Source organism: Amblyomma mixtum, chromosome 2, assembly GCF_055824585.1.
Source record: "Amblyomma mixtum isolate Tamu chromosome 2, ASM5582458v1, whole genome shotgun sequence".
Taxonomy (NCBI): Eukaryota; Metazoa; Arthropoda; class Arachnida; order Ixodida; family Ixodidae; genus Amblyomma; species Amblyomma mixtum.
The window spans coordinates 293,711,382-293,735,967 of NC_143013.1; the positions used below are offsets into that span (position 1 = coordinate 293,711,382).

A 24,586-nucleotide genomic window follows, 5' to 3' on the forward strand; every position below is an offset into this window, starting at 1 on the left:
CGTAAGAAAAAAAAAAGAAACGTTGCAAATAGCGAGATAACGAAGCCGGTTTGAGATTACTGAGGACGCTTTGCAGATGCAAATTAACCGTGTGAGATAACGCACCAGTCCCGTGCCCCTTGGCAGGGAAAGTGAAATATACCAGTGCAATATTCGCGCTTAAGTATATAAGGCATTTTTACATAAGGCCGCGGCGGCTGAATTGCGATGGAGGCGAAATTGTAGAGGGCTATGTACTATGCGATGTGAGTGCATGTTAAAGAACCACAGGTGGTCGAAATATCTGGAGCCCTTCACTACGGCGTCTCTCATAGCCTGAGTCGCTTTGGGACGTTAAACCCAATAAACACAACCATAAGGCATTATTTTTTAGTTTTGGCCCACTGTTGTTTTCATGAAGGTCAGCGATTGGCCATCTTCCGTGCACAGAAACATGGTATAGAATTCTCGCCGAGCCTAATGTCATTGTGTAATGCATTGAGGGAGACAGCTCCGGTAATGTATTTAGGGAACATAGCTCCACTTATTAAACTGCATGCGCACAGCGGGGAGTGGGCTACACGGTGCTAGAAACATCGAAAACTGCAAATAAACAAAAAAACCGGAGCGCGCTGCTACCGACAGGTCATAAATGTGAAAAATTTTTCTATCCGAGCCACATCCGCGCATCTGGAAACGCAAGCATGATTTCCACTATAATGAACACTATAATTTCCACCAAGTACACCACTTGCGGCTCAGACGTAGTTGAAAAAAAAAATTGCCGACGATTACGTTTATCCTAATCCGAAATTTGAGCGCCGCTCATCAGCTGTTTCAGCTTTTCGATAGATTCAGGCAAAGAATACGAGCAAGACATGTATGTACAATTACAGACAACTTATTTTTCACACATATTCCTTCTTCAAGAAACACTCCACTAACAGTTCTTTTTTTTTTAGTTGAGTTGTTTGCCATTAGGCATAATGAAAAAGGGAAAGAAAGTTATGAAAAGGAGTGCAAACAAGCCTCGCTTAAAAAGCGGCAAAAGTTCGCGATAAAGCGATTATTTTGAGACCACTTGCGATAGTCGTCTGCAACGTCTTGATTTTGACGAAGGTAGCGTTTCGGTCGGAGAAATAGATGGTTTGGTTTGGTTAATGGGGGGTTTAACGTCCCAAAGCGGCTCAGGCTATGAGAGACGCCGTAGTGGAGGGCTCCGGATATTTCGACCGTCTGGGGTTCTTTAACGTGCACTGACATCGTACAGTACACGGGACTCTAGCCTCCATCGAAATTCTACCGCCGCGGCCGGGACCGAACCGCGTCTTTCGTGTCTAGCCGAGCGCCATAACCACTGAGCCACCGCGGCGGCTCGAAGTGTTAAGTGTCCTCCAAATTTTTTCACTTTTCATGCAAGTTGCGTTCTGAGAAATGAGGACGCGTAAACGCTGATTGCGCAAACGCTGAACACATAAAGGTCCGATTGAAACACTCGGTTCGAGTACGTGTCGCGAGCTAGCCTCCTATTATAGTGAACTAGAATACTTCTAGTTCACTATACCTCCTATGCTGTATGCAACGAGCAAGCGTTCGACACCGCCCGCAAGCGTGTACGACTAACGGATGTGTCACAATTGTGATACGAAAATCGTTTCTTGAGGAAAGGAAATGCCCAGTAACTGTCTCACATTACGGTGGATACCTCAACCGCGTCTCCTCAACCTCAACGACGGCGCAAAAGCATATACACACACCTCACAAAGATCGTTGTCAGCGTGGCCGAGCGTGTCAGTGCTCGGCCAGTCTTTTCTGCTTTGAACAATATAATCATATTTTGGCACTACCACAGATCAGAAAGACGAGGCACCACAAACAGAATCTCGAGCGATTAGCGCAGCTTTTTTTTTCATAATAATAATCAACACACCATGCATGCACGCCGCTTTCACAACAAGAATCTGCTGGCATTATGCGAGGTAAGGACCTGTGGCATACCTAGCAAAAAATAGGACGTGTGCAGATCGTTGGACGCGATGCTAGAATGAAGTAAACTGTAACTGTCCCAGAGAACGGAACAAACTCTGCCAGCTTTCCTGGAGCTTTGTCTTTGGCTTAGACGGATTCTCTTGTAATGTCTTCACTCGACGAACCTGTCTTTGCCTTTTCTGGCCAGATTTGATGCCTCTCCATCATTATGGTCCTACAGTATCCTGCGATGCCTCTTTACTGGGTACCTACTTCATCAAGCGAGCACTCAGGCAATGAGGGACGCCGTAGTGAAGGTCTCCGGAAATTTCGACAACCTGGGGTTCTTTAGCGTGCACTGACATCGCACAGTACACAAAGGTGAAATCTGGGGAGGCGGCATACGCTTGCAGGTGCATATGTCGTCAGTTCCGATCCCTGTCGCAAGTTAGCCTCCTCAAACAGCACATGTCAGCTATATGCTACGAGAGATCGTATGACACCACCCGGAATGTTGTCGGGAAAACTGGCGTCACACTGAGGTCGGCCAATGAGTATTATACCGACTGTTGCGTAAATCAGAGAAAATCGAAAAAAAAAATTCTCTCGGCCTAACCACACGTTTGTTCAGGCTCAAGTTTTGCACAGAGGTTGCATTTGGCGGTCAGTTTTGTTTTATACCACATTTAGGTGGGGTACTTGCCTGATTCGGTCAGAATTATTTGGAAATCCTCATTGTCTGCGGCGACGGAAAGCCAGAACAGAAAGACTTCGCAGCGCTGGTACCCGTGGCATGCCCGTGGCGCCATCTCGCAGTTGCCGGAGAAACGAGCCCTGTACTGGGGAGGGCGGCGTAGGAGGACTTGGACTCGCATCAAAGTCACGGCCATGGCCTCCTCTTGATCGCTGTACGACCGCATTTTCAGTGATGTCTCGCGCTGCTTCGCAGCAGACAGCACCAAGCAAAGATGATTTGCTCACCAATTTAGCACAGCTGGGTTTCTCCGGTTGGTACGAGATGGCGCTACAGGTACCACTGCTGAGAAGTCTTTCGGTTTTGGTTCCCCGTTGCCGCAGACAATGGGGATTTCCAAATAATTCTGACCGAATCAGGCAAGTACCCCGCCTAAATGTGTTATAAAACAAAACTGACCGCCAAATGCAACCTCTGTGCGAAATTTGAGACCAAAGAAACGTGCGGTTAGGCCGAGATAATGTTTTTTCGATTTTCTCTGATTTACGCAACACGCGATATATGGACGAACAACGTGTATATGAATGTCTGAAATGGGAGTGTTCAGCCACGGCCGGACTAAATGTGACGGCGCGCGCCGCTGCATTCAGTCCGGCCGTGGCTCAGCTTGCTGTGTGCCTCGGGAAATGCTTTTCTCTCTCTCTTTAGGCTATTTTATAGCGTGAGCTAGATTGGCCACAGTCTCGCCGTTTCGTGTGCTCTCTTGCTCGGCCATACTGTGCATGCGCGAGGAGCTGTGACGTCACTACTATAGTGCCTAGAATAATTCTAGGCACTATAGCAGGGAGGTGGCGACGAGGAGGCGCTTATCCGGCGCTTATACGGCCGCTTATCCGGTTTTCTCAGCCAGGCGGACGCTGTTGTTGCGACGCGCGTCTTTTCTTTTCTTTCACTCTTTCCTCTTATGTTTTAACTCTCCTCTATCTGCATGTGGCAGCGGTGGTGGCTCGGCTTGAGTCAGTTGGCAGGCCCGTGGAATTTCCTTTTCATCCTTCTCTCAGTCGCAACAACAACAACAGCTACTGCGCCGTGTTCCATGGAGGAAAAACGCCAACACAATGAACGCCGATGGCCTATGGCTTCAGCACCGCGTTTCTGGCACAACCTTGTCAGTGCCTGAAGCCCATATCTCTCTCTCTCTCATAACCCCGTGCACTTATATAAGCACGTTTCAGGCGTCCACTGACCCAGAGAGCCATTATGCGCACTTACTTTCCTTAAAATGATCGGAGTGTAAAACGTTGTCAACGCCAACGCCAATGAACACAACGAACGCCGACAGCCTATGGCTTCAGCGAAGCCGACGGCCTATGGCTTCACCAACGAGGAGAACAAGAGAAACCATGAGAAATAAATAAACACTTCACAATTGATACTGCACATTGTCGCGTCTTTAATTTAGTCATAGTTACGCGTACCGGAATTTCAAGGTTTAACAGGGGGGGGGGGGGGGGCGAAGTTATTAACAACAAGCTTGCACCAATACCTCACGCTACATATAGCAGAGCTAAGTCACTGCTATTTTTTTTATCAAGGCATGTAAGCGAACTAGACAAGGTTGTGACTATGATAGCTAAAAGCGCTTCAAGGTTTGAAAATTACGAGCATTGGAACTGGTCAGAGAACCCCGTTATATAACGACAGGTATGCGCTAAAGATACTTGAGCAAAGCTTTCTGGGTTATGTTTGGGGAAAATATGCGACAGCTCGAACAAGAACGAAGGGGGGGGGGGGGGGGGGGGAAAAACGAAGAAAAAACGACGGGAGAAGTTCTCGCTACCACTAGTTGCACTGTAGCGCAAGTGTTTGAAAAACATATTTTTCTTTGATTAAACCAATTAGTGATGAGCGTATGTCCTGCTATTTTGTCTCCCTTTCTTGGTGGTTTGTGTTTGTGCTCAGACATTTGGCCGCCTACAGGCTGAAGCTGCAGTGTCCGCCTAACTACACGACGTCTAATCTATCTGCTGTTGAGCTGCAGAGTTTGAAACAAGAAAAGGCATAATTTGTTCGCCTTCGTAAAGCATGAAGGGAAGTTCTTGAGGGTCTACGCATCCTGCCCGTTCATCTAGCAAGCTTCATATCAACGTTTTGATCCCTCCGGTATTCATCGGTGTATTCGTACACGGTGTAGGCCCAATATTTATCTTCGGCTGCTGAGACGGCGTTAAGTCTTGTTGCGGAGTTTGATCGGCGCACTCTGTCCCAACTGGCGAGTGCTGTGCCTTCTTTGGGTGCGTCTTCAATTGCTGTGACACTATAATATCCGCTGTTCTACAATAAACAGCTGTGCTGCAGGGACTTCTTTGCCCTGGAAGATGGTGCGAAGTAGGTGAGATTTCTCTCTTTGTACATGTATGTTGTTATGATACTAGTCTACTAGTGGTGAATCGTAGAAAAGAGAAGGTGCTTCTTGAAGCACATGCTTTTGAACAAGGGCCTGATGGAGGGAAGCTCCATTCCGCCCACCAACGCCTCTGACCTCTGAGTCTGCTGGTGAGACGTGTACTTCACTGCAGTGTCTACAGACGTCTACAAATAGATATGTGACTGCAGAAAGCCCGAGGCCAAGCTGCCTTTAATTCTCAGTGCTCGAGCCACTGAGCGGCGGTGGCGGAGACGTCCAGGGGCGAGGTCCGTGGGGCTCAGAAGGACTGCCAGTCATAGAGCTGTGTGGCCGAGCGCATCTGGTAGAGGAGCAGCTTGAGCTGTTCCATGGTATCGTTGTAGAACTCAGAGAGACTGGGCTTGCGCCGGATGAGCTCCATGATCCAGCTCATGTTCTCGTCCATGTTCTTGAGGATGTGGTTGGGCCAGTAGCGCAGGTCATCCTTAGAGATGCGCTCCGCGCTGTAGTTCACCACCGTCGAGAAGTAGCAGTCCAGCTCCAACTTCAGCATCACGTACCTGCGCTTGCGCAGAATTAGAGTCCAACCCGATCCACATGTACATTGTCGTGCCCTCGCGGTCACTGCATTCGCGTCTATCTTTAGCTTCTCAACAAGGCTGAATAGTAGGTCAGTTCGCAACATACCGGGACAGATAAAGCCTGCTGAAGAAACGAAACACCTTTAACACCGTACCCTTTTATCATGGCATATGATAAAAGCTATGACGCGATAACCTGTGTAGTGTCTTTTCCTTTATTTATTTTCTACAGTTTCTCCGTTTCTCTTGTCGTGCATAACACCTAGGAAAAGAGGGGTAGCGAGGGGAGAAAGGGTTAAGCACCATAGAGCATCTTTGCATCCTGCGGTATGGCAAAATGTACAGGCGGTGTGTTTGGAGGGTTGTCACTAAGCTACTGATATTACTTTAAGCGTGAGCTAATTAGAGTTATACTAAGAATGAGTACAGCAATGACAAAGTGAAAGCTGCAGTACCTAACCACCATAATGACTGGTGTCGTCGTATCGCTTGAATAGTTTGCGAAAATTTCTAGGGCCGCACGTTGATTACAGGTTGTTTATATGTTCCTGTAACTATGCATGCGCAAAACATTCGTTCATTTTGTACTACCTCTGCAAAATGTGTCAGAAGTCGCGTCTGACGGCGCAGTAGGTGTGTACCTCTTGAAGGAGGCCTCCAGCAGCTGAGCGACCTCGGGCAGGTCCCGGGGCACGCGGTCGCGCATGTGGGCGATCATGGACTGTCCCTCGGTGTAGTAGCTGTACATGAAGTCCCTGAACTCGTCGAGCGAGCCGAACGGCGAGTCCATGTTATCGTGCGGCGCGGTGAACGCGATGGACGGCTTGCTCTTGGACGTCTCGCGCTTGTTCACGTCGCTCAACAGGCTGTCGTACATGTCCCGAGGCGTACCCTGCGACCGGCAGAGGTGCGTTCGGGTGGCACTCAGTGGGATATGCGCAAGTGCTGCGAGTTGGAGGCGCCCAGAGATGTCAGTCTGAGCGCATACAGAAAGTGCTCAGGGCTGGAACGTTTTCGTCCATGTCGGCTAGGGTACACTGCACGGCGTTTCTTTCGAGGTAGGAGGTAAAACATTGTGTTGGAAAAGAAGTACGAGGAATAGTTCCAGTTATTAAAATCAAGCAACGCGGCGAGCACGGACAGAGCAGCGGACACCGGCAGAGATCATCAAGAATATGTGAAGCAGCAGTCATTTCCACCTCTTCGTTCCCACAGAAGAGAGTGAAATGTCTGCGATCTCTTTTTCTTGGGGATGCATCGCCAGGACGACACGACTGACGGAGTTGGCAAGGGGATTAAAACGGGCTAAACGTCGAGCTATAAGACCAGTAGTTATGGTTTTACGGAGGTTTAACGTCCCAAAGCGACTTAGGCTATGAGGGACGCCGTAGTGAAGGGCTTCGGAAATTTCGACCACTAGGGGTTCTTTAACATGCACTGACAACGCACAGTACACGGGCATCTAGAATTTCGTCTCCATCGAAATTCGATAGCCACGACCGGAATCGAACCCACGTCTTTTGGTTTAAGAGCCGAGCGCCATAACCACTGAGCCACACCACCGCTCAATTCTTGGGTAGCGAGCTCCCAGAAAGCTTGTAGAATGAGCAAGGTAGCACTTTATTACACTAGTCGTAGCCAGGACAGGGAGTACGCCTTGTCCTCTCGCTATGCCATCTTTATGTCCAGAAAGAAACAAAAACAAAAAAAGATTTGATGGCGCAGGATTGCGTCGGCTAACATCGCCTGCACAGTAAGCCATCAGCGGGCGGTTACATCGGTAAGCGCTAAAGGGACGGCCAACACTCCCGAATCCCAAGTGGCGGCAGGGTCATCAGGACGGGCACAGCGCGGCCGCGTGTGTGTCACCTGGGTGGCCTGCTGGGACTCCCGGAAGTGGGTGCGCCTGCCCCCAATCGTGGGTCCAGCGCTGCCGCCGCTCCCACTGCGGCTGGTGATGCGCGGGCTGGTCGTCATATTACTTGCCCCTCCGGCCTGAGATGCACGCTGGGTTTGAGGGAGACGACGGGGAGAAAGCCGCTTCCTCTTCCTTCTTCGCTCATTATTCCTCGCACAGAGACCGAAAAGGTTGCAATCCTGCAAGTTGTTGTTGTTGTTATTGTTCTTTTTTTAAAGAGCGGTGCCTTTATAAGGAACTGTATGGGTCAAAAGTGTCGTAGCGGATATCGTCACATAAACCTCCTGCGTTTACCTGCCGAGCCACAAGGGACATAAGGACAGAGAAAAGGACAACCTCGAGAATCTGCCGTCTCTTGCCATTTTGTACATTTTGGCCTGACACTGAATGCGCTGGAAAGGAGAGACGTACAGGGTTACGGTACACTTATCGCTGTGGCTTGTTCACACCAGGAAAAGGCATCAAATCGAGAAAGTCGTTTCTCTAAGCATAGTGGGCGCGTAGCCTGAGTAGAGGGATTGATTGACGAAACGACCCAAAACGTTTAAATTGGTTCCAAACAATATGGCTGACAACGCGGCCGAGGTAGTACTTTGTCGAGGATTATGTTGTTGTCGTTGTTGTTAGCCTTTGAAAAGATGGCACATACCCACACTGGGGGATCGGCCAAGAATCGGAAGGCAAAGGTTGCTATTCACCTGCACATACTAAAGGCAAAAGAAGCCGATGATTATGAAGCAACTGTAACGTAGAACCCTGGCCAATCCCCCGTCGTGGGTATGTGCCATGCCACTAAGGCAACAACAACAACAACGTAGAAAAGAGAGATGTAGGCACGAGCTCCGCTATACATCTGGCAACAACAAAACGAAGGCTAGAAGGCAAAGAAGCAAGGAGGCGCAGCTCGTGCACCAGCTGTCGTTCGGTGCGCCGCCATTTTCATCGCTGTGATCCCGTTGACCAGCCTGCATTACCCGGACACGCGGCATGGAGTCGTCCGAATTGGACGCGGAGATCAGCGTCCCGGTGGTGCTCGTCAGCCGCGAGAGCCTCTACGTCATCGTCGCCGTACTAAGCGCGTCCGTCCTGGGATGCGTGACTGTCCTCGCTTACTCGTTCACCAACTACAACAGCCTCAGGCAGAACGCCGAAGAAGTGCGCAACTACATCGTCTCCCGGGCCAAGGTTGCGGAACGAAAGAAGAGCGGGTACGGTGGTGCCGGGCAGCGCGCTACCGGTGGCCTCTCGGCCGGCATGAACACCCCAGTGGCTGAGGCAGCTGGCAGTCAGAATACGGGAATGTCAAGGGGAGGCGGCGTACTGTTCAGCGAGGCCGCCAAGGGCAAGCTCGCTGAAGTGGCGCGACAAGAGGCGTCCAGTGCGGAGAACCGGGACACAGACTTGCGTGCCGGGACCGTGGGTATAGCGGTCCCTGCAGCTGCCAGTGTTGAAGAGACGATGAGCTCCAGCGCTGCCGCCAACACGAGCTCGAGCGCTACGGCGAACGGGTACGCCGAGGCTGCTTGAACAAGGACAGCACTCCTTTTTTTCTCGATAGAGCGAAGCGCGCAGCCTTTGGTGGACTGCTGCTGTCCATCAGTGCTGGTTCTTTGAGAAGGTGTGTGGAGAAGAGACTCCGCCAATAGAGTCCGGCGAAGACGAGATATAAGTGACGCTTCACCGCTTTCTCCTTTAAAGTTTGCAAATAAATTCGAGTACCCAGTTTCTATTGAGTACGTACTGGATTATTGCAGGCAGATCTACAGCCTGGCGTAACACCAGCGGCTGCTCTACTTGAGTTGCCACTTGTCGGCAGAATAAGCGTCCTCTAGGAAGGCGACAGGACGACATATCTCAACTTCAGAAGCTTTGACGCACAAGATGCAAGCGCGATATCGCGGCACCGCATAGCGCGCACCATATAGCCACTCGCTTTTGACAGTCGGAATAGAATCGCCAAAATACGGTTCATCAATGAGTGAGCCATCTAACCGTGCGAATGAGTGGCAAGGCCATATGGGATGACCGCGCACATTTGTGTTACCAGGCTGTGTACGAGATTAAAGTAGCAAGGTACGAGGTCAAGGTAGCGAGGTACAATGCTTGTGCATATTCGTGTTGGCTCAAGGATTATCCATGCGTCGGGCGGCACAACCTGCACAGGTCATTCGACAAAGCGCAAAGTTCAGTGTTCAGAGTTTAATATGCAAACAATTAATCAAAGCTGACTACAAACAGCTCTGTACTTCTTCAACATCTTCCTTAACGCCACCTTCATCTGCTGACGTCGCCACGCTACACCTTTAACGAGTCTGTTCCGATTCTTTCTGGACAAACTGCCCTCCCCCGTACGAGAACCTGGAGCACTGTATCTTGCAATGGAGGTAACATGTACCCCACTGCGTCCTAATCCCTGCACCTCATCTCGGAGCACCTGGGGTGGTATTCTCCCGGTGTCGCCTTTTGCGACATGTCGCATTCGCTCTTCGATGATTGGCTCGAGCCGCGGTGACGGCGGCGTGACGACACGGACCCGCCTTCCTGCTGCGTCATCGTGACGTCGCCCCAATTTACTACGCTTAGTCGAACAACGGAATGCGCTGAAGCGATTCGCGCGGGCGACGGGCTACCGTTAGCGTACGAACGCAATCGGCAGTTGTGGCTTTTGCGCCCTTGGCGTGAAAACATGGCGACGTCCTTTCAAGCGAGAGCCGCCCGCTTCAGCCAATTCAGCAGTCCTTGCGATTCCGGTCGGCATGTTTACCGGCAACTACTGGTGTTGTTACTTTTCGCGATGACTTACCTTGCTTCGACGATAAAGTTTAAGCTGCAATTCAGCCTAGTTTTTTAGATACGCTCTCGATTCTGGAGCGCGCAAGCCTAATGGGACCTCCAGCTACACTGCTACCGTCTGCAACGGCCCGAAACGCAGCCGAAACCTAGCACAACCGTCCGGAACGAAAGAAAAATAGATTTGGAGCTTTTTCGCGGTGTTTTATAGACTTAAATGAAGTAAAGCGAGTTTATATTAAATTTGCAAATGTTTTTTTGAACATTAGACGTCATGTGATGGCAAATATTCTTGCTATAAAAGATACGAAACTACTGCTGCTAGTGGATCAGCAGTGGTAAATTGTCGCTTCTCGGAGTGAATGAATGCACCGCAGACGAAAGTGCCGGCGGCTTTTTCCGTTTCTTCGAGCATCTGAAGCACTTTTTTAGGCCCCGCCCATATGCGACATGTCGCAAAAGGCGACACCGGCATAATACCACCCCTGGTTAGCGACGGTTCAGTTACGGGACCAGCTGACTGTACTGCAAGCCGTGGATATTTTGAACACCTATTTTATGTTCTTTGATTGAGTGCCTTGTTTCTATTTCATGAACAGTTGACTGCAGAACGTCGCATACAATACATACTCTGCGTTCAACCCATACCCAGAAATTCCGGACAGGCGAATTTTGAACGCGAGATAGCTTGCCAACGCAATTTTTTTCGTATATATCGTAAGATTTCGCTTTAACAATCAATATATGTACAAATCTCCCCTCGGCAGGCTTGCATTTTATTGCTGTTAACGTTTTTGCCACCGGCAGAAACGTTCACCATTGGTTTCCTATGGCAGTCTTAACTACTCGATGCGAGCAATGGACAAAATTAAAAAAAAATATTTTGCTACTCGTCGGAAGAATGGACCAATACCTTCAATATTTTCATAATCGTAACTTACAATATTCCACAGTTGCCTCACAATTTAAATAGACGTCCAAGAATTCCGGACTTAGTGTGCGTTGTACTCATCACGTATCGTTATTATACTCATCAGATAAAGGGGAGGAACAACACCTCCGAAAGCTACAGACCAACACTTACAACAACACACGAAGACTACATGCCACCCAGAGTCATTTGACTCACAATGCAAATTCTGCGGGGAGAAGGCGGACCTGTACCATATGGTATGGGCCTGCCAACGAAATCAGGCGGTCACTGTTAATAACCAGCCAACGCAGGAGGGGTGGGAGGCAGCTCTGGCCAGCTCGGACGAAAAGAGTCAAAAGCAACTGATCGAAAGAGCCCGGACAGCAGCCTACGCCAATGGAGTTCCGGACTGAGAGCTCCAACCGCCGCTACAACCTCCTAAACTATTTCATTAAAATATTTTCACCACCACCACTCCTGGCCACGACGGACTTCTTTCGATAGAGGCGAAATATCTACAGAAACGCCAGTAAGCAGTGCGATGTCAGAGCACGTTAAGAACCTCACGTACTGTAAATTAATCAGGAAGATGAAAAGAGCTTCAGTTGTGTTCCGGAAAAGCCGCCAGCTTCATAGATGCTCCGCAGTATCTCTATGTACAGGACTTCCGTTTCTGAGGTTCTCAACTTATCGGAGGACGCACAGGCGCAGCATTATGACATGCATAATGAGCGGCTAACTATGCCCATTCAACTCTATTCTTGATATCCCCGCCCATGACACCTAAGGGCTGAGCAACCACCCCACACCACCCCGAACTAGAGGCCCGTGTACTGTGCGATGTCGGTGCACGTTAAAGAACCCCAGGTGGTCGAAATTTCCGGAGCCTTTCACTATGGCGTCCCTCATAGCCTGAGTCGCTTCAGGACGTTAAACCCCAATAAACCAAACCAAACCAAACACCACCCCGAACTCTAGCCTCAACCGGCTTAATTAACCCAGAGGCCCGGACAAGACCTATATTATAGTATTTTCTCTTTCTCCTGGAGCAAGAAAATTTCTTTAGACTAGAAAAAAAAAAACCCTGCGTATTCTCTGCTATCGTCATCGTAGTGGAGAATATAGGGCCCTGACAACCACTTCTCATACTACCATGAATTCCATGCCAAATAAGCAAGCTGTCGATATTCTCGGAGGCCAGACTACTTGGGGGATTCCCGGATCTGCTACAATCCTGGAAAGACCTTGGAAGAGTAAAAGTAGACTTCGACAGGGTAGGCCCGGGCCCGTTGATTGCAACCCATAATTCTGGACTGTAACCGCAGAAGACTATATGCTATTCCTTACAAATGTGGGAGGCACCCATATAGCTATCCGACATATTGTGTCTAATTCTGTTTTGGAGGGCCTCTCGATGAAGAAAAAAGAAAAGAAAGCTACCGTTGGCCGTAGTGCGCGTAGCACGCCACACGACGCAGACAAAAAAAAAAAAAAAAACGAGGAATAAAACGAGTAACAAGCGGAACATTCCCAACGACCCATATGTGCCTGGATCATAAGGGACAAAGTGAACCTGAGTGATTTTAAATGAAGGTAATAAAAAAGTGTTAGAAGTAATTGTTCGATTTTCACATTTAAAGCGAGACTCAGGGAAAGGGTTACAAGTTGTCAACTCAAAGGGAGTGAAACAACTTTTATGTAAATTTCCTCACCACACCGTTTAGAAAGCAATTTCAGAATACAGAATAACAGCATAGAAAATCACCTTGGGAATCAATAAATGTCTTAAGCTTGTCTCACTTCTCAACATCGAGGCAAAACAGATGCTTTCCTTTTTAATCTCAGCCTTCCTCCTTTAAAATAGTCTTCGACACCTATCGCGCAGGCATGGGAACTTCGACACGACTTGGACTAACGTTGTGCTCAACGCCAACTATGCGGAACCTACGCTTCTCGGATCTCCACAGCCTCTCTGCATACGAAGACGAAGAGGCGACAAGAACGAGGGAAGAAGCAGAAGAAGCACGGACGGCAGCGGTCACGGTCGCATCAGCGTCGCCGCTGTCATTATTGGCGGCGCTAATTCGCCACTACGCGCCCAGACTCGCCGACGGAGCCAGCGTGGAGCCCCAGCCACCGGCCAGTCACAACGGGGTCCTCGCAAACCGCAAGGACCTCTACGTGATTGTAGCAGTCCTCGGCGCCTCTGTCTCGGGATGCGCGCGCGTCCTCGGCTACTCCTTCACCAACCGCGGCAAGATAAAGCGGAACGCCGAGGACGTGCGCAACGACATCGCGTCCCGGGAACAACCCAGAGGTCGTCGACCAGCAGGACAGCGGCCACCACGCCCCCAACCGAGGACGTGGGCCTGTCGGTGGCGTCACCGGAAGCCAGCGGAGGATACATATACTGCAGGTGACGAAGAGAAGCGATGTTTCATTTTAAAGAGAAAGCCTTTGTAGGTTCATAACTCGCTAGCGTGTCCGTCCGCGAGAACTTCTCAAACATGTGACGTCACAGGTCGACGTCATGCCAGGTCATGCGAGCTGTCAGTCAAACCTAGTCAACAGCGCGGCACCCCGCATACGGTCGCGTACCTTCGTTTGTTTGCTTTTTGGGGTTTAACCTCCCAAAGCGACTCAGGCTATGAGGGACGCCGTAGTGAAGGGCTCCGGGAATTTCGACCACCTGGGGTTCTTTAAAGTGCATTGACATCGCACAGTACACGGGCCTCTAGGAATTCGCCTCCATCGAAATTCAGCCGCCGCAGCCGATATCGAACCCATGTCTTTCGGGTCAGCAACCTTCGTTCCCCTATATACCCTCGTGCGTGTCATGAGTTCAGGTGGGACCAGTGGGTGGTACTATTGGTACACAGATTGTGGACCACCTAACTGACCTAGAATGTTAGGGATGGCACCGAACGATCCAGCGCGTTAGAGAGCATACGATTTCTAGGCGAATCAAAGCGCAGCTTATCACAGGGATTCGCACCGACGACCTTTGGTTCCCCAAATCGTGATTTCTTGAAACTTCAAACGTCCATTACGGATCTAATTGACCTAGAACATTTGAAGTGGTGTCTAACGATTTGTCTCTTGCACTGTATACGTTGGAAACAAGGGTGTAGTATCTCGTAACATGAAATCTGTTATAACGAACACACCAGATATAACGAAGATGTACTTCGTAACTCGAAATCGGTTATAACGAGCATAACAAAACAAATGCACGCAATTGAGAATGAGAAGCGCTCCAGAAAGCTTAGCAGGATGGCACAAAGGCTTTCGCCTTGCTGCACGTAAGGTGACTTAAGTGCTTCCCCTGAATTTTGCTCTCCAGATGTGCCGGCCTCGTTTTGGATCAGGCGGCCAGCGCAACGGGGATGATGGCGGCACTGAAATCCACCGAGTCGCCAATGTCAGTCCGAACGCCACGGAGCACGACTTCACCGACGCTTCATGAGACAAGCCAGCGCTTCTCCGGATGTCAAAAAGAACTCTTTCCGCGACTTGAAAGGAATGATGAATGACTGGACTTTGTAGCTTAAGTGTTCGGGGAGATCAACAAATGTGTGGAGAAAGGTTTCCCACAGTGAAGCCCTGCTGATAAAAAGAAAAAAAAACTGCAGAGAAACACTGCATTCGGCATGAGAGTACACATGGTTTGACGGAGCGGGACTGTGGCGATCAATCAGGCTGGCATGACAATAAATGGGCTCAGACTAGTAACACAGAAATGCTGTTTGAATGGCGCGGTGCTTGGCTCTTTATGCGAATAACTAATGATGTTGACTGCTTTGACTGCGGACCTATCAACCATTTTCCCTAATACGATGACGTATGATCACTTCTGTCCCTAGTCTGTAGTCGCACACAAGCAAGCGGTGTCTTCGTAACGTAACGTTCACCAAGCGCTTAAAATAACTGATGCATGGGGCAGGGAGGACTAATAGTTATATATATATATGTCTTTGGGGTTAGGGTGCAGCTGTAGTGGAAGGCTGCGGTTTAACTAGCAAAGCTTCCAGTAGCATAGTGCGAGCAAAAGCATTTTTACTTCATAACAAGCTAATTAGTTGAGAATAGCTTCTGAGCCTTGAGAGTACTCGAAACATTTCAATGAGGACGTTGCGGAGCTTCAGTGAAACCACGAGTGGGACAAGTTTTAAACTCTGAACATTTTCTCAAGCACCGAACAGAGACAAAGACAACACAATATCAATATTGCCGCGTGTTCGCGCATGCGCAGAACAGCAGATCGCGCACTGGCGAATGTCTGGTCACAAGATCTACTGTCGCGCTTTCGTTGTCTCTTTCTACCTGCTGTCCCCGCTTGGTGGCGCTGTGCACCTGTCATCTTCTAGAGTCACTGGAAAAAATTTCAGAGTACCGCATTTCTTTTCCCCGCGCCGCCGATGCGTTCATTGGCCCAACCATACCACGTGATCTTGGGGTGCCATATACCTTCCAAGCGCCGGTCGGGCCGGCTGAGAAGAGCGCAGGTTTCCGATGTTTCTCGTGTTGCAGCTGTCGCTCTCGTGTTTGATACTGAAGAAATCATGCCTGGCTGCTGCGCCTTCGGATGCAGCAACCGAACCGAGTCCGGAAAGACTTTTTTTCTCGATTCCGACCGGGAAAAATGACCGAGAGCGTCGTTCTGCGTGTTTGCACAGAATCGGCCGGGAGAACTTCAAGCCTTCAAAAAACACACGCTTGTGCAAGATAAGTGCACCTTGCTTGTGCTTTTTGGTGCGGTTTTAGAAGGTATGTAAGGGCAGTGCACGAGGTGTTAGCGATAGGATGCTAAGAAAATAGGAGTTCACAGCAAGACCGTCGCGCATGTCGCGTAGGGATCGTTCGCGGCTTGCCCGCTTGACGCGGGTACACGTGTACGCGTTTGTTACTCAACACACGCGGCTCTTCCGACTATTCCGTGCTTGTGGCACGCGAAGGCACATTTGTCGCGCGAGAATTCCGCGTCCTAACGCGCACCAAGCACTCGCACAATCTTTCCGCGCCTCGAGTCATTCGACCCATCGTACTTGTATTTCGCGGACCGTGACGATCGCAGTCAATAAAAGCATGGTCGGGCATGTCTTACGTCCACATAACGGCCGCTTTCTGTGCAGTTGTGTTGGGACTGGTAGAAAAATATAAATGGGTCAAATGTTAGCAATCCTTGAAGCTGCGTGTTTGCGGCCACTTGCGTGTTTACATCCCAAATGAGCTATTTTAAGTGTCACTGCGTAAACTTAGAAACCTTTATAACGTATTCTTTTTCTTCGCCTCTTTATTTGGGTGTTTCAGCTTATTATTACAGCTATTTTCCATGTTTTTCTTGTTCCACATGTTTGAAACAGGGCTTCACTCGAAAAAGCCCTGGGAGCCTCCTTGGGCAGCCCAGCATTCGGGTGACCAGCATCACTCTTCAAACTGTACAACATACATTTGCAGGACCACTTTTGTGCTGAAGACTTCGAGAAGCCTAGAGTGGATGGGAAGAATAAACTAATGTCAAGTAGTTTCGTCCTGCTTGAACGAGACGGCGGTCCCATGGCGGTCCACGATGCTCACTGCCCAAAAGCACGAGCTTGTCTCTTTGCTGCTCGGAGCGGCGAAATGTTTCCTTCGTAGCTTGCTCCGCGGAAGGGGAAAAAGGCGTGCACAAGCTCCCGATAGCAGCGCTAAGATGCTGCTCACAATCATAGCACAGTTCCTGCAGTAAACGAAACCGCGGAGCAAAACAACCGCCGGCTGCATTACTTCGCACATAATAACAATATTTTTTATCTTCTGAGTAACCATTGTCTCCGAGCACGAAGTATTTGCGCTTCAGTGAACATTCAACCCGATATGTCACCGAATATCAAGCTCTTCCAACACGGCGACCTTCCTGCGACGCAGTCGGCTTGGAAGGTAAATGGCAGTGGCCGCTCAGTGTTGCCAGTCAAATTCCGACCTTTGCGGTACTCTGAAATTTTTTCCAGTGACTCTAGTCATCTTCGACATACAGCATACACAAAAAAAAGCAGGTTGTTTCTTCGACCTCCACAGGTAGCAATGCAACAGCGTGCTTGTGCTGATTGGTCTTTTTCGCCGTCAAGGCCGTAACAGTACGTGTGGCACGGTAAAAGTTAGAATCACTTGAAAAGTACCAGGGTGGCTACGTGCTAGCATCCTCACGCGCTTATTTGACTTCACGTAGTCCTTGTTTAACCTTGTAGCATTTGAGTGCAAGCTGTGTAGTATGCAAATGCGCTACAAGCAGTAACGTCGGAGCGTAGCAAGCAGGCGGCAGATCGAAACCAGCCGCCGGAATCGATACGACTGCCGACTTCAACGAACCCCAAGGAAAGCACACCGGTCAAGTACCATTTCAGATTCAAACTAAGTACGTAAACTTCCTATTGCTAGAACTGTCCTAAGCCTCATGACCATTTTGTGACTGCCTGCACACAAAAGCATCGCTCGAAGCTCAACCTTGAATTCACAGAGACGATCAGCTTGCATTACCTCAGAGCAGCAAAAATTGTGTACTTGAAAACTTGCAATGTGGCGGACATCGAGGTGTTCAGGGGTTTGCAGAACTGGAGGTAGATCGCAGTCCGCCATAAGCCCACACCACTACAAGAAGCGTGTGATGTTGTGAGGAAGATGATGATATCCTGGCCATTCTGTCAAAGGCTACAACAACAACAACAACAAGAACAAGACTAGGATGCCTCGATGCAGCTTCCTTTGAACGCAACGTCACCGGAGCGCCCCTAACGACCTAACGGCGAACAAGGCTCGGTGCGTGCGGAACCTTTAAAGCCCCACTATCTGCGAAGGCCTCGACTATGGTTACGTTTCGATTTTGATAGCGTTTTCCGTGGGAAAAAAATGGAGTCTGTTCTCAAAAGCACGCACCCTGTAAGCCAAATTTTCTGAACGCGCGCTTGGTCTCTGCAAAATGACAGTGCCAAAATTTCGGCGCCATTTCAGCGAGAAGAACACGAAAGTGTCGCTACAGCCTTACTTCTTCAAAATTGTTTTCTTCTTCTTTTCTCGTTAATTATCCTTTTCTAGTTTTCTATAATTTCACTCTCTTTTACTCGCTATCATCCATGTGATTTTCCTTGGCGTTCACCCCAAACCCTGGCCAATACCCTCACGTGGGTGCGTACCGCGTCTGGAGAGGTCAACAACAGGCTTGGCCCATTCCCCAGTGTCGTTCGGATCATCATCATCATCATCAGACGAAAACAGAAGTCGAGGACAAAATGGAGACGAAGAAAAAGCGTAGGTGACGGCTGACAGGCCGTGAGGTGTCCGGCTCCTCGTGCGTCGCCACTTCGAAGCCGTGCGACCATGCAGCGGGAACTGCAGGCGCAGCTCAACCTGCCGGTGGTGCTGGTCAGCCGCGACGGCCTGTACGTGATCCTCGCGGTGCTCGGCGCGTCCATCCTGGCGTGCGCCTGCGTCCTCGCCTACTCCTTCAACAACTACAACCAGCTGAAGCAGAACGCCGAGGAGGCGCGCAAGTACATCGCCTCTAGGGCTAAGATGGCGGAGCAGCAGAAGAACGCCGGTGGCCGGAAAGGCACGGCCGCGGCCAATGTGAAGCAGGCCTCAGTGCCCCAACTACACGGCGCTGGAAATGCGAATGTGCGAACTGGGAACAGAAGCGACAACCCTACAGTCCAGGCCGCCAATCGCACCCCAGTCACTGAGGTTCCCAGGAGGGCAGAGGACGCTGGAAGATCCACAGCATCCCAAAGCAGTTCAGGATGACATTAGGGAGAGAAAGGGCTGCGGAGACTGCAGCTGCCGTGAAGGCTGCACTGACTGTGTACTCTATCGTGGCCGCCAATGGAAGTTGGCAACGGCATCGCGAACCATGAGTGAACCACGGTGGCCTTTTTTTCCTTGAGCGCAGAGCACAGCTTGCTATCACGTCGTTGCAGCAGCGTGTTGACGTTTGTGAGAAGTTTTGAAAAGCACCGCACCTACAGCACTCTGCTGAGAAAAAAGAAAGCTAAGGTTAATTTCTCGTCCTTGCTAGTCTGAATTTCCTTCTTGAATTTTACAGGGACAGCTGTTATGCGCCCGTTCCCGAGGTTTCTCGTCGTAGTGCGTAACTGGATGGGTAACTAGTGCGTAACCCCATCCCTGTATAGCGAGTCAGCTGTCTGTAGGACATAGGAAAATGAGCGCAGCATATGTGCCTCAATTAGGGATTTCTACTAACATGTTAGTAACCGTATCACCGCCTAAAGCAGCGACCAAAGGCTGGCAGAAGCGCTGCAGAGCAACCAGCCTTGGGGGATGTGCGCGAAGAAAGCGGGCCATGACGAAAGGGTGAATAGAAAATGGCAACGTAAGATCGTCACACCGTGCGGTGGGCATCAACCTCTACGCAAAAGCTGAGGAGCTATAGGCGGACGAACAGAACTCAGCGCACGAAAAGATAAAGGCATTTGCTATGATGGTGATGACGGTGCGTGTGTAATATAATTTTCTCGTATGGTAGCACAATTATCATCGCCATCATCGTCATCCCAGTTATGTTCACTGCATGGCGACGGCCTAGCTCCCACTGATCTTCATTCAGCGTTGTCTTGAGCCAGCTGTAGCCATTTTATACGTGAAAATTTCCAAATTTCATCTACCCATATGGCTCCCTGTAGCCCCCTGCTATCTGTACCTTCTCTTGGAATCCGCTCCTTTACCTTAAGAGAGGAACGTCGATTATGTCACCTAAGTGCGCCCTGCCCAAGCATATTTCTCTTCCCCATTTCAGCAAGGACATCACTAACTTGCGTTTCTTCGCTGTCCCTCTCTCTCGCCCACTCTGCTGTATTCTTCTCTGCTAAGGACGCCCCAATAATTTTCGGTTCCAGAGTAAGCCGCCGCGGTGGCTTAGTGGTTATGGCATTCGGCTGCTGGCTCGAAAGACGCGGGTTCGAGCCCGGTCGCGGCGGTCGAATTTCGACGGAGGCGAAATTCTAGAGGCCCGTGTAATGTGCGGTGTCGGTTCAAGTTAAAAAAACCCGAGTTAGTCGAAATTTCCTGTGCCCTTCACTACGGCGTCCCTCATAGCCTGAGTCAGTTTCGAAAGTTAAACTCACAAAAATCCATTAAACCAAAACCTTTCCACATATTTGCTGAACTGTTCACAGTATAATTCAAGTCTTTTCGTTTTCTTCCAAGTTTCTCCCCTAAAGAAAGCACAGAGAATCCTAACTACCACTGTTTGTAATAGGCTAAAGTGCATGTGTTTTAGCTTACATGTATGATAAACTTTTTTTCTCCTTGTAAAAGTCGAAAATGAAGAGGACATAATTTACCGCAAGCTAAGACGAAAACAGGGGATGAACAATACCACATTTCTTATGTGTTCGTCTAAGTTACTGACCAAACATCGTCAACAGTAAAAACCAACAGTGTGTTGGCATAACAGTGACGATTTAGCCAGTGGTTGTGTCATTATCAACGTCAGTTCAACTGAATCGAGGCAGGAAGACTCGTTGAACTGAATACACCGCTTGCTTGTTAAAGCACGTGACACATGACGCAAAGAACCCGACGCGGAAAATGTGGACTACCTCACTGAAGACGCTTTTTTGGCTGACGCATAGAAGGACAAATGGAGAATATTGGGAGATGCCTTCGTGGCGTAGAGGACGTAATCCGGCTAACGACGACGGCGCGCGGTGGTGATAACATATGAAGCAGTCTTAATTAACCCTCAAAATATGACAAGGAGTGTGAGACGATGGGAGACCACCACAAGGACAGTCTGACAGGAGGACAAAGTTATCTAAGGGTTCAGTACAGCACAAAGACCACTTAAATGAAAAAAAAAAAAGAAAGGGGGGGGGGGGCGACGTGAATAAAAGAAAGCGGCGACTGCAAGCCGCTGAATCTATAATATCAGCGACATTAGCTTTAATTGTGATTAGGCAACAGAGCGCAAACCAATACCCTGTTGCAAACTCCCAGGAAGACCAGCCTTAGGCACAAAACGCCGCGAATTCAGTTACTGCCTCACTGAACATGACTGAACATGACCCTTCACTCAGTATTTCCGTAAGGACGTCGACACAAGGTACTTCTCACGTCCCGTTCAATATACAAATACATGTTTTTAGCAACCCCTCTCTACCCGAAGACAAGGAAGGTACCACCCGGACAGAAGAAGAGGAAGCCTACCACTGACCTCCGCCCGTGCCATAGCTGACCCTCAGAGCAGCGCCATTATATCGCCCTGACAGAAGCACCATGGAGTCTCGGCTGGAGGCAGATCTTAACCCACCAGTGGCGCTCATCAACCGCGACGGGCTGTACGTGGTCATCGCCGTGCTGGGAGTGTCCATCCTGGCTTGCTCGTGCGTCCTCACCTACTCGTTCAGCAACTACGTCCATCTCAAGAGGAACGCCGAGCAGGTGCGCAACTACATCGCGTCCCGGGCCAACGGGGCCGACCACCACAAGAACAGGGGCGTTGGCGCCAGGAAAGTGGCGCACAACGCCGTCACGGCCACCCAGAAGGCTCCGGTGCCAGCACTACCGACTACGGGACAGGAGGCGAGGATGGGCACGCCGGCGCCGAACGCGAGCGATGGCTCAACGGGCCGCAGCACTCACGGCACGCCCACTGTGGTGGCCAGGAAGGAGGTGGCCTAGCCTGTCGTGGTCACCAGTATGCGCTGCTCGAACCAGTGTTTATCCTAGTGGCAGCGGTTCGCCAGGCTTTCTGCCTGGGCAACGCGCTGTCTGGAACTCATCGCATGAGCCGAGCAGCGGTTTGTTCCGCGCGAAGCAATAGGACTGCAGACATTTATTTGCTGGCGCAGAACAGAAAAAGAACTCGTACGCAACCCGGAGTGCTTCTTCTTGCTTGAAGCAATTTTTCTCGGACCTCGGCTTGTTGTGCAGCACGCAGCAACAGGACAATGCAGAAGTATAGGCACACGCTTTTGAGGAGCGTGAATTTTGTGTTTTGAGTTGACTAACGCGTTGCAGTGTTGCTGGCGAGGATATTTTTGAGTGGTATATTGCGCGGTAGAGCCAGGATGCGCTGATTTTACGGTGCGAACTGCGTGCGTGATAAAAATTTGGATGATGGCGAGCTGTGTGGTATTCTTTTGGATCATCTGTAGTGTTTACAAGGTGCATTTCGCCCTGAGCCTAGCTATATCAACGTTTCGAATAAACCCGCATGATGCGATATATGTGGTGCTATAGTTGACTCTAGGCTACTGCAGTGTACTTCCCAAGCGCCGTTATCCGCGGATAACGGCGCGGATAACGGATAGCACCTCAAATGTTTCCTCTGTCCTCTTCCAAACACGCGGGCAACGTTAGTTGCATAACGGCAGTGGTCGAGGCTTAGTAATCGTACCTATGCTAAGGATAGCCCGGGTCTGGCCTGGCTTTATCCGTGGTACATCGCTGCTCAATCTCATTTTGCGCCACAGTACACACCAGATAGCAAAAGTAGCACTTACAGTACTCTTCCAGACAAGGAAGACAGGGATGGTTCTAAAACCGTTTAATCATAATGCGAGCATCATTGTCTTGGAAGACGAAGACAGTGATACCGCTGAAGAGTATCCAGACGACCAAAGATGCCTTCGGTATGATAAATGGCAAATGCTAATTGCCTTAAAAAAACAGTATTTGGAAAAAAATAGAGCAGAAAAGAAATATGGCACCTCTTTCTCTCTTCTTCCACTCCTACCTCCCTTCCCTTACGGCGCGGTTCAGGTGTCCGCCGAGATATGTGAGACAGATACTGAGTCATTTTCTTTCCTCAAAAACCATTTTTATCTTACCATATTAATGAAACTTTAAACCTCGTCTATATGCTCGCTGGGAGTCGCATCCCACCTAACCGTGTACTAAAGGCTTGTATTGGTGGAGAATGTTTGGTTGTTCAATTATTTCACCACACAGTGATGGCCATAGCTGACAGCTGCGCGCGCGCCCACGCATGCACGCACAAACGCTCGCATACACACAGACATCGGACTTGTTTATTTCTTTCGTGACAGAGAGTCGAATCTGCAATTTTTTTTTCCTACTTTGAGCATTATTTTTTTCCTCACTCAGCACCCGCTTGGAGGCTTTGTTTACACCGCAAAACTTTGCCATCAGCATAAAGCTTGAAGCTAAATCCGATATACATGCGAAAACTCATCGAGCTGTCAGCCTTTTTAAGAGCCAGTGGCAGACCGAAACCAAGGCCCTTCAAGGCGATGCGTGCACGGGCTTTCTTCGTTGGACGTCTTCGACGTGTGCAGTTCAAACGGGGTGAAGAAAAGAAGAAAAGAAAGAAGAAAAAAGGAAATGTAGAGCAGGCATCGCAGCCTTTCGTATATGCGCTTTATACGGTGGCGAAGGCGCGGTTCGGCGGGCGGCTGCAGTGACGTGGGAAACCTCGCAGCTGGCGTCGGCTGGGGCAGCTCTCTTCGGTCGACGGCGTCTGCCTGAGACGCGTGGATGCATGCATGCACACACACACACCGCAGCTGGCGACGAGCTCACGCGACTATAGCCGGCGGACGTGGAGCCAGCGCGGCATTCTCTCAGACCACTTGTTGCGGCGCGCCCGCAGCTTGTCGGCGTAGCGGACGGGAGCCAACGTCGCGCATCTGTGGTCGTTACAACGAGTTTCCACTCGCTATAACGAAACGGTCGACAACGCGAACTGGTTTGGTTTATTGGTTTATTGCGGTTTAACGTCCCAAAGCAACTCAGGCTATGAGGGACGCCGTAGTGAAGGGCTCCGGAAATTTCGACCACCTGGGGTTCTTTAACGTGCACTGACATCGCACAGTACACGGGCCTCTAGAATTTCTCCTTCATCGAAATTCCACCGCGACCGGGGTCGAACCCGCGTCTTTCGGGTCAGCAGCCGAACGCTGTAACCACTGAGCCACCGCGTCGGGGCTGCGAACTAACAGATATGTGTTTTGCTGGGTTTTACGGATGAAGCTCCTAACGTAGGGGTAAAAATGACCATTTGTTGTTCTGAGTTAACTAAATGTCTTCAAAAAGTTAGTTTTATAAAACATTTTTTTGAAGGCTTAAGACGCAGAAGTAACAGATATAACCGAACTTGAAGGCTTAAGACGCAGAAGTAACAGATATAACCGAACGAACTGGATATATAGTCATGGAATAAACGCCAATCGCCCTAGAACGAAACATAACGCTATTTGTTGAGGATATTACGTAACTATGGTTATAAGCGAGCGATTGCAGAGGTTGTTCAGCTTCCTTACGGCGCAGTTAGGGTAAAATGCGAACGGGTAAGGTAGGTGGTAACACTCTCCGCCTCATAACG

At 49.7% G+C, this 24,586-nt stretch overlaps 2 protein-coding genes across 2 annotated transcripts in view; both read right to left on the reverse strand.

Annotated features, from left to right (window-relative positions):
• The window catches only part of LOC149364521 (cationic amino acid transporter 2-like), a 100,949-nt gene that overhangs the window by 37,482 nt on the left and 38,881 nt on the right, over nucleotides 1-24,586 (reverse strand). The gene's annotated exons all lie outside the window — the stretch shown is intronic.
• On the reverse strand, nucleotides 5,155-7,823 carry LOC149364523 (uncharacterized). Its single transcript, XM_089570135.1, has 3 exons — nucleotides 7,499-7,823; nucleotides 6,271-6,521; nucleotides 5,155-5,608 (listed from the first exon to the last, which is right to left on the reverse strand). Exons 1-3 carry the CDS (start codon nucleotides 7,604-7,606, stop codon nucleotides 5,347-5,349), a joined length of 621 nt encoding a protein of 206 aa, XP_089426261.1. The 5' UTR covers nucleotides 7,607-7,823; the 3' UTR covers nucleotides 5,155-5,346.

Bases quoted from the DNA above. Each gene is read 5' to 3' on its own strand.
- LOC149364523 (XM_089570135.1), bottom strand. From the start codon at position 7,606: ATGACGACCAGCCCGCGCATCACCAGCCGCAGTGGGAGCGGCGGCAGC. The intron at 6,522-7,498 runs GTGACACACACG...TGCCGGTCGCAG, and splicing joins AGTCCCAGCAGGCCACCCAG to GGTACGCCTCGGGACATGTA. The intron at 5,609-6,270 runs GTACACACCTAC...GCGCAAGCGCAG, and splicing joins CTGGAGGCCTCCTTCAAGAG to GTACGTGATGCTGAAGTTGG.